The following is a 14,687-nucleotide window of genomic DNA, read 5'->3' on the forward strand; positions in this document are numbered from 1 at the left end:
TAGCCTGGGCTACCTGACTCCATGTCGAAATAAATAAATAACCAGGCATTAAGAACCTCTGAATACTAACCCCATCACACCATGCCCTACAGCCAACTGACCACTACTTAACCACATCTTTTGCCCTCCTAGGCTCTCAGTGCAGAAGGGCACATGCACACTCAGCATGACTTTGCCTTCATACCCTCACCCAGCTGTGGATCCGGGATCAGCTGGCGAGGACCCTATTCATCCGGCCTTCCTGTGGCTGCCTGGGCAATTTCCTGAGTTCAGGATGGAGTGAATGCCTGCAACAGGTGGCCTGGCCTAAGAGCTCTGAAGTGGCAGGTGCTGACTGTGGAGCTTCAACTGCATTAGGGGCTGCTGGCGACAGCACATGAAGGCAGGAACCACGCCACACCATCTCGCTGCCTCCCCAAACAAAAACGCTTTGGCAAAAGCTGCCACACAGACCACTGAGCAAACAGAAGCAGGCCCCAGATGACAGAGGCAGCACAGGGCTGCAGACGGTGCCTCAGGCCGGCCCCAGAACAGCAGTGACCAGCTGCCCCATGGTGACCTAGCCAGGTGGGCTCTTAGCAACCTCCGAGGCCACCTGAGATCATCTATTTACCCTCCCGTGCCTCGCTGGGTCATCTGCAGCCAGCCTGCTGCACTGACGTCCCTAGGCGCTGTTCCCCAGGTGCTCTAGCCATTAGAGCCCGATGCACAGGAAGCTATTTGGTTTGTGCTTGCTGGCCAGGACCTGCAGTCAGCAAGGACCTCTGGGAACAGAGGTGGCTCCTGAGACACCAGTGCCCCCTGGTGTGGGTCTCTTTCAGGTTTCCGAAAGGACTCCACAACAAGCCTATCCTTAGTCATGTGGGGATGGTGGGCTCTGGGTCTCATGTAGCCCAGGCTGGCCTCAAAACTCCCTTTGCATCTGAGGATGACCCAGAATTTCTGATCCTCCTATCTCCACCTCGCCCTCTCAGTTCTTGAGATTACAGGTGTGCCCCCTCACATCTGGTTTATGTACAGCTTTGGGAGGCACAGAGGCAAGACACTATGGGAACATCTCCCATACATAATATCTCTCTATAAAAGAATATTAGATAAATTCTAATATCTAATATCTAGGTAATATCTGGCTAATATCTCCAGCCGGGGTGGTGGTTCATGTCCTTAATCTGAGCACTCAAGAGGCAGAGGCAGGGAGACCTTGTCTTTAGATAGATAGATAGATAGATAGATAGATAGATAGATTAGATAGATAGATAGATAGATAGGATAGATAGATAGACAGATAGACAGACAGACAGACAGACAGTGTCCACTTTCAACTTAAGACTCCTCCAGCCTCCGCATGCAGCTTTTAATAAAGGAGCCAAGTGAGTGCAAGCCGTGCAGGGGGCGGGCCCAGCAAGGTAGCAGGTCTGTGAGGAACCTTGCTGCTTGGCCTGCTGAGCTGAGTTCAATTCCTAGAACCCACTTAAGGATGTAAGGAGACAATCAACTACACAAAGTTGTCTTCTGACCTCCACACATGCAACATAGTATGTCCATGTGTGTGCCTGTGTGTGTGTGTGAGAGAGAGAGAGAGAGGGAGTGAGAGAGGAGAAGAGGGAGTAGGATTCAGAAGGATTCCCCAGAGCTGTAGTGACAGGCAGGTGTGAGCCCTCTGATGTAGGAGCTGGGAACCCACCCCAGGTCCTCCTGGAGAAGAGTGAGCACCCTTGCCTGCCGAGCCATTCTCCTTTTCTTAGGGGAATCTCTTCATGTTATGCTTCCTAGTCTTTACTATGCCAGCTCTTTAAGCTGTTCTGAAAAGAACTTAGCTATTCTTTGCGTTTCTTCTTTTTAGACTGGGTCTCATGCAGCTCAGGCTGGCCTCAAACTTGCCACTGTAGCCAAGGAGGACCTTGAACTTCTGGTTCTTCTGGCTCCACCAGTCTAGTGCTGGGATCAAGGTACAGACCACCCTACTAAGTTTATGTGGTGCTGGGGATGGAGCCCAAGGACTTGTGCATGCTTGTGTGCAGAGCTGCATCTGGCCCACCAGCGCACCGACTGCACAGAGGGAGCAGAAAGGCTGAAGGCCTGCACACATGGACGCAAGCACTACATCAGCTCCTGCTCATCACCTCCACTCAAGTCTCCCTGGAGTCCATCCTTGACTGTGGCGCGCAGGAGGTCCTGGACCCTGTCCCATATTTGGTTTTGCATCCTTTGGGACAGCCTCCACACACCACCCCTGCATGGTCTTACCCTCCATGGGAAGTACTGGTCTTCCAGGCGGCCAATCCCCAAGCACCCTCGGATGTTCTTGCCCCACACGAACAGCTCACCCTTGTCTGCAAAGGAAGGAAGATGGATTGGTTGGATTTCTCTGAACTACGGCTTCTCAGAAAAATGTCCCTGAAGAATGTCCCATCCCCAGTCCAAGCCCCAGGCCAGGGTTTCTGAGAGCCAGCCTAGGGAAGATGACCTCCCTGTAGAACAGGTCAGGGCTCCTATGCGGCCCACTCTGCTCACCCAGATGGCCTGCTGCCACCCACAGCCTCTTCTGACCCAGCTCTGCCCTTCTCGCAGACAGTGAGGCAAGACAGTCAGTTCTGTTTGGGTTTCAGTATGTGGGTGTGTTCTGTGAGAAGGCACAGAACAACTGGGTTCCTAACCGTGGGTCTGTCTGTGTGCTGGGCACTGGGGACAGGACGGCATCTGAACAAACATGCTTCCTGTCCTCATGAACTTGACCTCTTAGAAGAGCCAGAAAGGAACAAACTAACAGATAATGGTAACAACTTGGAGAAAGTGCTTTACTTGACCCTCCGCCCTCACTGGCAAGGTTTAGGCAGCCATTCCTCAACTCCTCCCTGAGGGATTCTAGGCAGGGGCTCTACCACTGAGCCACATCTTGAATCAAAAAAAAAAAAAAGACCTTTTTATAAATTATTGTTATTTTCTTTTTAGAGAGATGCTCATTATAGATTCACAAGTAGAGCTCAGAAGTGAAAAGGAGCCATGCCATTTGAATAGGCATAGAGGTCAGTAACATGACAGACTGAAAGTACCCAAAAAAGGGCAAATTTAGGCTCTGGTGTCAAGAAAAAGGAAAATGTATGCCTTTCTCGCAAGAAGACTTCTGAATGGCAAGGAAGCAGAAGCGCCCTGGGAATGCCCACGGTGACATGCACATAGTAACTGTGCTGTCCAGGGATTGCAGAGCAGCCTGAACCAAGACACTGAACCTGGAATGTGTGGAAGGCCGGGATCCAGGTTCTTGGGGAACAATTTGGTATTTCATGGCGCTACAACCTGCCCAGCCTTCAAGAACCAAAAGCCTGCCAGCACTGTGGTCATCTCTCCCCAGCACGCTAGAGGGTCTGTAAGGTGGGCCACTTGCCACCCACTTCTGCATCACCTGTCCAGGCACAGCCCAGACCTCTCCTGGTTCTCACCAGCACTCACTAAACCCTTCTCCCCACCCACCACCCCCAAACAGGTGCCTCATATGAGATCATTGCAGCACAGGCCTCACCACAAACCAAAGAAGCCAACCACAGTGGCAGCATTAAAGGTCTGTGCTGTATGATACAAACTGGGCTACCTCTGCCGTGGCCTCCCTCTTCACTTATCCTGTGAAGACATAAGCCTATTGGATGGATGGATGGATGGATGGATGGCTATAAATGGATGTAGTTTGATGACAGAAGCTGAGAGCTATTCCAGTTTAAGAAGGAACAGATTTTGGCCTGGCTCTCCAGCCAGTAACTTACTGGTGAGTGCGGCAAAGTGGCTAAGCCCACATCGGATCTGGGAAACCTGGACTTCAGGGTTAAACTCCGTCAAACCAAAGAGCGTGGGTGGAATCATTTCTGGAATTGCTGTTTCCAAGAGCTTTGGTCCTTTCCCAAGAATTCCATAGCCCCAGACGAAAACATGTCCCTCCGCTGTATTACAACAAAACAGTGGTTGTGAGTCAAGCCAAGCAGAGCCCTCCCTTGCCATAAAATCTACAGGGGCTGGGTTCAGGTGGTAGCATGCCTGCCCAACATGCACAAAGCCCTTGGTGCTGTCCACAGACTGCAGAAACCAGACAGAATGGAGCACGCCTGTAATCCCTGAACTCAGGAGATGGACGCCTGAAGGTCACCTTGGAACACTGAGACCCACTGTGAGTCTGACTAGGGAGAAAGCCAGTCTCAGAGCAGAAGCAACGCACTTATGAGGGGAATAGGGGAGGGTATGCATAAAACCCACTGGGCACATAAAAACGGTGAACACTGTCCCTAATGACAGTTCCAAATTTCACATTGATCAGAGAGCCATGCCAGAAACAAGCCATTCCAACCAAAATCTTTTTTTTTTTTTTTTTTTTTCGAGACAGGGTTTCTCTGTGTAGCCTTGGCTGTCCTTGAACTCACTCTGTAGACCAGGCCAGCCTCTGCCTCCCAAGTGCTGAGATTAAAGGCGTACACCACCATGCCCAGCTTCCAACCAGATTCTTTTTTTTTTTTTTTTTAAGATTTATTTATTATATGTAAGTATACTGCATCTGTCTTCAGTCACTCCAGAAGAGGGCATCAGATCTTGTTAGGGATGGTTGTGAGCCACCATGTGGTTACTAGTATTTGAACTCAGGACCTTCAGAAGAGCAGCCGGTGCTCTTAACTGCTGAGCCATCTCTCCAGCCCCCAACCAGATTCTTAAGACTTTTAGAAATACTTTTTAACTTTCTTTTGGGGGAGCAGAAGTTTGGGGTTTTGTTTTAGGCCTTTTTTTGGTCTTGTTTTTTTTTTTTTTTTTAATTTTTAGTATTTTTTATTACATATTTTCCTCAATTACATTTCCAATGCTATCCCAAAAGTCCCCCATAGCGCCCCCCACTTCCCTACCTACCCATTCCCATTCTTTTGGCCCTGGCATTCCCCTATATTGGGGCATATAAAGTTTGCAAGTCCAATGGGCCTCTCTTTCCAGTGATGGCCGACTAGGCCATCTTTCGATACATATGCAGCTAGAGACAAGAGCTCCGGGGTACTGGTTAGTACATCATGTTGTTCCAACTATAGGGTTGCAGATCCCTTTAGCTCCTGGTCTTGTTTTTTAAGATTCATTTTATGTGTGTGAGTCTTCGCTCAAATGTGTATCTGTGCATCACATGGGTGCCTGATGCCCGAGGAGATTAAGAGAGGGTATCAAATTCCCTGGACTAGAGTTATGGATGGTTGTGAACTGCCATGCTGAGAATCGAACCTGGGTCTCCTACAAGAACACGTGCCCTTAACCACTGGACTCCCTCAAACTCCAGGTGTTTTGTATTAAGACACAGCCTTGCTCTCCAGTCCATGCTGGCCAGGAACTGACAATCCTCTGCCTCAGTTCCTGAGTGCGCACCAGGCTTCCTTTTCTTTCCTTTCCCCTTCTTTCCTGTCTTCTTACCACCCCTCCACCATTACTGATATATTGGTTTGGTTTGGTTTGGTTTGGGTTTGGGTTTTCTGTTGTCTTTGGCACAGTGCTCTGGACACTGCCTGGCTCTCCTAGCATCAGTGCCTTACCACTGAGCTCTCTGCAGCCCTGGCTATAACAGGTACAATTCTGCTGCTAGGGGTAGAGCCCAGTAACAGAGCAGATTTTTCATGCATGAGAGCCTGGGCATGTGGCTAAGGGGTAGAGCATCTGCCTAGACTCCCCGTAGTGTGCATAGGGGTCTAGGTCTGATCCCCAGCTCCAGGATCCAGAGACATCTGCTATGAAATGACGGAGCCCTGTGGTTGTCTATACACCTATCTCATGAGCTACAGACCTGCTGGGAGATCACCCCGACCTGAGTCACTGAACAGGGTCCCACAGCCACACTCCCGTCTGCAGGCTTCCCACAGAGCTGCCAAGAAGTGGTTCTTACCGTTCAGTACAGCACAGCCTGTGCCACCACAAGCCACCTGCTTCACCTTGCCTACTCCGGAGAAAGGCAGGCACCGAGGGACATTCACCTGCACCAAAGACAAGGGTGGGCACGGTTAGGACAACAGACTAGCCAGAAGCAGAAAGGGCCCTTGGCTGGGGTCCCAGCTCACTCACTAACCTCACAGAGCTCTCCCCAGCATCTTTTGCTCACCAAGCTTCCTAAGAAGGGCTTGGGACACAGAAGGGAGCCAGAGAAGCCCCTCTTTGTGAGGCAGAAGGTGATCAAACTCAGCACCTTGTTATATCAAAGTGCAGAGGAGCTTTGGGGAAGGAGGAAGGTGTGTGTCATTTTTCTTAAGCTCTGAAGGGTAAGTAGAGGTAGCTAGGCAATGGAAGAAGGGAGCATCCTCCAGTGGGAAGAGCTATGACAAGGGAACAGGACAATCACAGCCTATGGTAAGAGGTGCGCTGGCTCATACGTTTCATCCCAGCACAGGAGGCAGAGGCACAGGCTCTCTGTGAGTTTGAGACCCTGGTCTAAATAGAGTCCCAGGCCAGCCAGTGTTATGAATTAAATCTCTGCCCACTGCCCCTTTAAGAGAGGAGAGGGTGGGGGTGGGGGAAGGATGTAAGCACTTTTAAGCCCTACACTCAGGATGCAGAGACAGGCAGATTTCTGTGAGTTCAAAGCCAATCTGGTCTACATAACAAAGTTCTAGACCCATTAAGGCTACATAGTGAGACCCAGTCTCAAAAGAAAAGAAAAAGAGGAAAAAGATGGTTTTTAAGAGTATTGTTGCTTTTTCAGATCACCCAAGTTTAGTTTCCAGAACCCACATCTGGCAGCTCACCACTACCTATAACTAGCTCCAGGGACTCTGATGCTCTCTTCCCTACACTCACACGCACAGACCCACACAGACACTGCACATACACATAAATCCTTAAACAGACAAAGACATCTAGCAGGGAAGCCAAGTCACCCAGGACACTGAAAACCACTATATGGATATAGTCCTTGTTATGATTGAATTGCAATGACCCCACAGGCTCATGTGTTATATTAGGGATGTTTTTGTTGGTTGGTTTTGGGTTTTGCTTTGTTTTGAGATAGGAGTTCTCTATTTAGCTTTAGCTGTCCTGAAACTCATTATGGAGACCAGGCGGGTCTTGAACTCACAGAGATCCTCATCATCTCTGCCTCCCAAGTGTGGACAGGAAAGGCCTGCAGCACCACATCCCTGGCTCAGCTCGTGTTCTGAAATGTATTCCTCAGCTCGTGCTGGGTTGGAACACGGTCCAAGAATGGAGCCCTGTGAGGAGAATTCTGAGCAATAGTGAGGAAACTCCAAGAAAACAAGACAAGTCTTGTGCCGTCAGTTTCTCCAAAGCATTCCATGTTTCGGAATGCTTGCGTGCTCCTCCCAGGTGTAGCAAATAGGAATGAATTTACTTCAGCTGTTGTTAGTCATGTGTTGCTATGGAAAAACATGGTTTTGCCAGGTGCAGCTTGTCCTTGTGACTGTACACTTTACTCAGGCAACTCGTCCTAACCGTCAGAGTATAAACTGTCTGATGCTCTAAATAAAGCTGGCTATTGCATGACTTTAATCCGACTCCTTTACCAGTTCCATTCTCCAGGCCATGAAACAGACTAGAGTGGTAAACAGTGGGGCTACTTTGAGGGCTGGGAACTTTTAGGAGATAGAACCTGGCTGGGAGAGGTAGGTCAGCAGGGGCTTGCCTTTGAAGGTTACAGCCTGACCTCTGCATGTGGAGGCTCACGATTGCAATCCCACTACTATGGAGGCTGAGTCAGGATGACAGCCTTGAGTTCTCACCTAGCCTGAGCTACAGAGTGAGACCCTGTAAAGGAGAGGGGGAGAGAGGGAGGGGGAGAGGGGGAGGGGGGGAGAGGGGGAGGGGGGAGAGAGGGAGAGGGAGGAGAGGAAGAGGGAGGAGAGGGAGAGGGAATAGATAGAAAGAGCTGGTGAGATTGCTCATCAGGTAAACCTGTTTGCTGCCAAGCTTGTACCTGAGAATTACAGGAACCAACATGGTACAAACACAGAACTTCTAAGCTGTCCTCTGACCACACACACTAAACAAGTGTAACAAAGTTAAAATAAGACGAGTGTGAGTATGCACACCTTTGATCCCAGCACCCTCGAGGCAGAAGCAGGCAAACTCTATGACTTAAGAACAACCTAGTCTACATAGCAGGTTCCAGAACAGCCAGGGTTATACAGTGAGATCCTATCTCGCAACAACAAAATAAGAAATCAAAATTGCGCCGGGCGTGGTGGCGCACGCCTTTAATCCCAGCACTAGGGAGGCAGAGGCAGGCGGATTTCTGAGCTCGAGGCCAGCCTGGTCTACAAAGTGACTTCCAGGACAGCCAGGGCTATACAGAGAAACCCTGTCTCGAAAAACCAAAAAAAAAAAAAAAAAAAGAAATCAAAATTGCACTGGCCACTTCCACAGTGCCTTCCAGGGATCTAGGCCTCCTGCTCTGTATACCAATGTGTGATCTTGGGTTAACCCTGGGGTCTTGCTTCTACTGAATGGAATTCCTAAAGTGGAGGTCCCATCAATTCTAAGGACAAATGATCCAACCCTGGATTCAGCCTCAATAGCCTTCTCAACTGCTGGTCTAATGGAGCCAGTTGCCACATTGCTCACATCCTCTTTCCTCCAGAATGGAGTAGCCACATGGCAAGGAACCAAGCCCACATGGCCAATGGCTAGCAAATGGCCAACCCCAGTGAAAGCCTAGGGCCTCTGTCCAGCATCCTGACAACCACTGGCAGAGTAAGGATGGAGGCAGCTCTTTCCAGTGAAAAGGCCACTGTGACTACAGCCTTAACAGCCTCAGGGCCAAAAAACTTGCTGCGGCCCTGGCAGGTTCCTGAGCCACCATTACATGAGAAGGGTACGTAAGTGTTGGAATGCAGCTCAGTGGTACAGCACCTGCCTAGTGTACTCAACGGTACCATCTCCAGTACCACAAAACCAAAACCAAAACCAAAACCAAAACCAAAACCAGGCTGGGGCAGAGAAATGGGACAAGAGATGTGACAATGGGAGCCATTAGTGACTCTGGGGGATGACAAAAAGATGCTCTGGGAGCTTGACAGAAAATACCTTTGGGAGGGGGGGGATGTGGCTGTTTGTTTGTTTATGTTTCATTTTTTCGAGACAGGGTTTCTCTAGGTAACTCTGGCTGTCCTGGAACTTGATCTGTAGACCAGGCTAGCCTCAAACTCAGAAAGAGATCCACCTGCTTCTGCCTCCACAGTGCAAAAATTAAAGGCGTGAGCCACCACTGCCCAGCTACATTAATTTTTGTTTTATTTATCTACTTATTACATTCATATGTAATATGCACATGTATGTATACGTGTACACATGGCACAGAACACAATGGAGGTCAAAGGACAGCTTTCAAGAGTCAGATCTCTCTGTTCACTGAAAATCAAGCTCGGGTTGGTAGGCTTGATGGCAAGCAAGCGCCTCTACTTGCTGAGCCATGTCGCCAGCCTGCAACCTGTGAATGAATCAAAACCTACTAAACTACACACACTTTGTGTTGGTGAATAACTATGTTTAGATTATACTTTCATTATTAAAAACCTTGGCCATTAGCTATCACATCAGTGATGAATAGGAAGGTACTAGTTATGAACTGGGGACATGGCTCACTATGCAAGTATGAAGACCAGAGTTCTGTCCCATCCCCAGAACCCCAACACACAGAAGGCTGGATGTGAGGGTGTGCTCCTGTAATCCAAGCACTGGGAAGGCAGAGACAGGCAGGTCCCGGGAACTGGCTGCCAGCCAACCTCACCTAATGAGTGAGCCCTAGGCCCAGTGAGGGACCCTGTCTCAAAAAATAAGGTAGATGGCTCCTGAGGTAAGACAACTGAAGTTGTCCTCTGTCCTACACACACACACACACACACACACACACCACCACCACCACCAACAACAACAACAACAACAACAACAACAAACGAAAGATATATGTTATAAAATAATCTCTACTTTTTATGTTCAAAACAGTCCTTACTATTTTGCTACGAGCCATGGCAGCACACACTTGGAATCCCAGCGCTGGGGGCACTGGCCATGAACCAAAGGCTAGCTCAGTTACTGCTCTTATGTTTAGGATCTGCACACTCTGGAGCCTACATTTTTCTTTTGATTTGTTGAGACAGGGTCTCACGTAGCCCAGGCCAGCCTCCAATTTACTATGTAGCCAAGATGACTCTGAACTCATGATCCTCCTGCCTCCACCTCCTGAGTGCTGGAACTGCAGGTGTGCATCTCCACACCCAGCTTGGTTTCTGTTTCACAGTGCAGCCCGAGCTGACTTCCAACTTGTCCCCAAGCCTGGCTGGCTGCATGCATGCTACACCGAGGTGGAGACACTCTGAGAGTGTGGGCACATGCATACTCTGCCTCATATTCATATCCCTGTTAGGAAAGGAGACTGAGAGGCAAACTGAGTGCACTGTCTTAGCTAGAGGTGCTGGACGTCCTTGTGATGGCTGCACTCAGGAGAAGGAGGAGACAGGAGGAATGCTACACATTAAGGCCAGCCAGACCTGTACAGCAAAACTCTGTCCATGCCGGGCAGTGGTGGTGCACACCTTTAATCCCAGCACTTGGGAGGCAGCGGCAGGAGGATCATGAGCTTGAGGCCAGCCTGGTCATCAGAGTGAGTTCCAGGACAGCCAGGGCTACACAGAGAAACCCTGTCTCAAAAAACCAAAAAACAAGGCCGGGCGTAGTGGCACACGCCTTTAATCCCAGCACTCGGGAGGCAGAGGCAGGCAGATTTCTGAGTTGGAGGCCAGCCTCAAACTCACAAAGTGAGTTCCAGGACAGCCAGGGCTATACAGAGAAACCCTGTCTTGAAAAACCAAAAAGAAAGAAAAACCAAAAAACAAACAAACAAACAAACAAACAAACAAAAACTGTCTCAAAGCACGCACATACTGGCTGGTGAGATGTCTAGGGGTTAAAGTGCTTAACTGAAGGCATAAGGACTGGAGACTGCATCCCCAGATGCATTCACACAAATGCCAGGTAAACTGCCAGCAAAACAAACTATAATATTGACAAACTCTGGCTTTGACTAACAGTCCCAGCCTTGGGGCTGGAAAGATGGTTCAGCAGTTAAGAGCACCGACTGCTCTCCCAGAGGTCCTGAGTTCAATTCCTAGCAACCACACTGAGGCTCACAACCATCTGTAATGGGATCCAATACCTTCCTCTGGTGTGTTTGAAGACAGCTACAGTGTACTCACATACTTAAAATAAATAAATAATCTTAAAAAAAAAAGAAAACAAGACTCCGTGCCTCAATCAACACGATGGACTAATAATCAAGAATGGCTCCACACGCACATCTGCACACACACAAAGCATGCATGCATACCACACGCACACAGATGAAAAGCATACAAAAATAAGGCACTGTCTTAAACCAGGGCCAGCTAGTAACCTGGGTTTTCAATCCTCTTCTTTTGGGGCCCGAAGGAGACGACAGAGCAGAGGCAGTATGACACCAGGCTACACCTGAAGCCCACCTCTACATTGAGCCTCAGCTCCCACTGCCTACCCACCTGTGTGGAGTCTGTGACAGAGGCCAACTGCAGGTACTCGGAATTTCCCCAGCCAAAGACACCTCCATCAGCGGACAAAGCTAAGCAGCAGTCACCATAGGTGGCGACCTGGACAACGGTCACCCCGGCAAGGTCTCCGCCCAGCTTGCTGGGTGTGCTGGTGATGTTGTAGTGACCCAGGCCTAGCACAGGAGGAGACAGTGATTAACTCACAGACGGACACAGGAGACTTAGGGAAGGACAAGCTCATGGGTAGCACTTTGCTCCAGAGAAGACAAACTAAAAAAGCCATCACTGGCATATTTTAACACCCTAGGAACTTCTAGGTCTAAATCAAGTTGACTGAGGATGGAAGATCATGAGTTCCAGGACAGCCTGGGCTACATTGTGAGTCCTAAGCCAGCTTGGTCTACTCTGTAGGTTCCAGGGCAGCCTTAGAAACAGACCTTCGGGGCTGGTGAGATGGCTCAGTGGGTAAGAGCACCTGACTGCTCTTCCGAAGGTCCAGAGTTCAAATCCCAGCAACCACATGGTGGCTCACAACCATCCATAACGAGATCTGGCGCCCTCTTCTGGAGTGTCTGAAGACAGCTACAGTGTACTTACATATAATAAATAAATAAATCTTAAAAAAAAAAAAAAAAGACTGGAAAACTATTTAAAAAAAAGAAAAGAAACAGACCTTCAACATGTGGTGGTACACACCTTTAATCCCAACACTCAGGAGGAGAGGAAGGAGGCCTCTGTGAATTCAAGGCCAACTTGGTCTACATAGCCATTTCCAGGACAAGCAGGACTAAATAGAAAGATGAAGTCAGAAATGAAAGGAACAGGGGCTGGAAAGATAGCTCAGCAGTTAAAAGCACTGACTGCTCTCTAAGAGGTCCTAAGTTCAATTCCCAGCAACCACATGGTGGCTCACAACCATCTGTAATAGGATCCAATACCTTCCTCTGGTGTGTCTGAAGACAGCTACAGTGTACTCATATACATAAAATAAAATATTAAAAAGAAAAAAAGAAAAAAATGAAAGGAAGGGAGGGAGGGAGGGAGGGAGTAGATCCTCAAACAAAACTCCCAAAAGTCAATTTAGAAAACTTTGGAAGATATAACACGCTATGATAAAGCTTTTCGAGTTTGCATAAATTCTAAGCAATTACTGTCTTTCTTCTTTTTGCTGCTTTTTGGGTTGCAGTGATCAGGATGCAGCTACCACAGGGTACATGCCAGCCCTGCAGAAAGCGCTCTCTAACCCTGCTGGGCTTGCCAGGAGAGAAGGAAGCCAGGCACGGTGGCATGCACCTGTAAGTTCATGGACTCAGCAGGCTAAGGGAAGCAGCCACTTAGACCACGACTTCAAGGCCACCCAGAAAGAACAGGACCTTTATCGGGCAGCTGGCCAAAGCACGGCACTGAACCACAGACTCTTGGGTAAATCAGGAGCTCAGAAGCATAGCCCTGGCAAGAAGCCAGGGTCAATGAAAGGCCTTCGAGTGGGATGATCTCTAAGGCAGATCCTGAAGGTTCCCACAAATGAAACTCAATAAAACACAAGTTAATAATCAAGTCACTAAGCCCCTGAGGGAGGGAGCACTAGCAGAATCCACAGAGGCAACAGACCAGCTGCTCCTCCAGACTCCGGGCAGGCACAAGGAAATGAGGCCCAGGGCTCCTTTACTGACAACAGTGCAGAGAAGCCTCTGACACCTTGGTTCGTTTCTATGGAAACCAGCAGCAAAAGGAACAGGAAAGGATGCAAAAGATGGCATTCCCCAAAAGACCCAAATCGAGACCACGAACCTTACAGCCTGCAGCGGCTGCAGAGGCCACAGGCCAAGATCCTACACCTCCTCAGAGGTCCAGCGCACACCTACCTGTCTGTCCATCGGCACCCCAGCCACAAGAGTAGACTTCACCTTTGTCTGTGAGGAACAGGCTGTGGTCCTGACCACAGACAACCTGGCAGACACAGAGACAGGGTGCTGTTAGAGCCTAGGCAGGCAGACCCGTGCAGAGGGCGCTGCTGGATCAGGAGGGCTCGCCTCAGTTCACCTTCACAGCTGACTCTCGGAAGCCATGCAGCCTACCCTGTCACCCTCTCTACTCACTGAAAGCAAGTGCACAACAGCTCTTCCCTCCTCAGCCTCACACTGAGCTCCCATCTGCCCTCCCCACCTCTACCTACGCTGTAGCCTCGGCCTCTCCCCTCATACTTCCCTATAGGGCACTGTCCATCCTGAGGCTTTCCCGCAGCCCCACACAACCCTACGGCCGGTCTACAGGACAGGAAGATACCACACTCCTTTCCAACTCACAGGACAGCTGTTCTGTCAGGAACTGTGCTAAAGCAACAGTCAAGACCTCCCCTAGCACAAATGAACTGCTCAAGTTTAGTGACTGACCCAAAGTCACTCAGCAAGTAAGTGGAGGAGCGGGGACCTGAACTCACACTCCTCGACCATGAAGCCAGTTAAGACTTTCCCTCTGCTGCAACCTCACTTCTACCCTGCCCTATATTCTAGCATCTGTTCTGGCCTGTGGTTAGTTAATTCCTACTAATCTCTTCAGCCAATGGGCTGGCTGGTTTTAGGTCAACTTGACCCAAGTGACAGTTATCAGAGAGGAGGGAGCCTCAGTTGAGAAGATGCCTCCAACATAAGATTGGGCTGTGGCAAAGCCTGGATGGCAGTTCCTTTTTTTTTTTTTTTGGTTTTTTGAGACAGGGTTTCTCTGTGTAGCCCTGGCTGTCCTGGAACTCACTCTGTAGACCAGGCTGGCCTCGAACTCAGAAATCTGCCTGCCTCTGCCTCCCAAGTGCAGCAGTTTCTTAATTACTGATGGGGGGAGAAGGCCCAGCCAATGGTGGGGGGAACCAACCCCAGCTGGTGGTTCTGGGTTCTAGAAGCAAGCAGGCTGATCAAGCTACGGGAAGCAAGCCAGTAAGCAGCACCCCTCCATGGACCCTGCATCAGGTTCCAGCCCTGCTTGAATTCCTGTCCTCACTTCCTTCAGTGATGAACAGCAATGTAGAAGCATAAACCCTTTCTTTTCCAAGTTGCTTATGGTCATGGTGTTTTATCACTGCAATAGCACCCTTAAGACACCCAGAGAAGCCCAGTGACACATGTGACGTCACCGCTGCACCTTTCAACCTTTCAAAAGCAC

At 49.4% G+C, this 14,687-nt stretch overlaps 1 protein-coding gene across 2 annotated transcripts in view; it reads right to left on the reverse strand.

The window, feature by feature from the left end:
* The window catches only part of Rcc1l (RCC1 like), a 33,540-nt gene that overhangs the window by 3,624 nt on the left and 15,229 nt on the right, over positions 1-14,687 (reverse strand). The window contains exons 6-10 of one of the 2 annotated variants that reach the window (XM_021162618.3): positions 13,397-13,481; positions 11,523-11,704; positions 5,891-5,978; positions 3,759-3,932; positions 2,248-2,333 (exon numbers count right to left, since the gene is read on the reverse strand). In XM_021162618.3, coding sequence (XP_021018277.1) covers positions 2,248-2,333; positions 3,759-3,932; positions 5,891-5,978; positions 11,523-11,704; positions 13,397-13,481 — 615 coding nt within the window. The remainder of the gene's footprint in view (positions 1-2,247; positions 2,334-3,758; positions 3,933-5,890; positions 5,979-11,522; positions 11,705-13,396; positions 13,482-14,687) is intronic. The other variant, XM_029477985.1, reaches the window with a different exon arrangement.

The sequence above is a fragment of the Mus caroli genome, unplaced genomic scaffold (assembly GCF_978045245.1).
Source record: "Mus caroli unplaced genomic scaffold, Mus_caroli_1 scaffold_4, whole genome shotgun sequence".
NCBI lineage: Eukaryota > Metazoa > Chordata > Mammalia > Rodentia > Muridae > Mus > Mus caroli.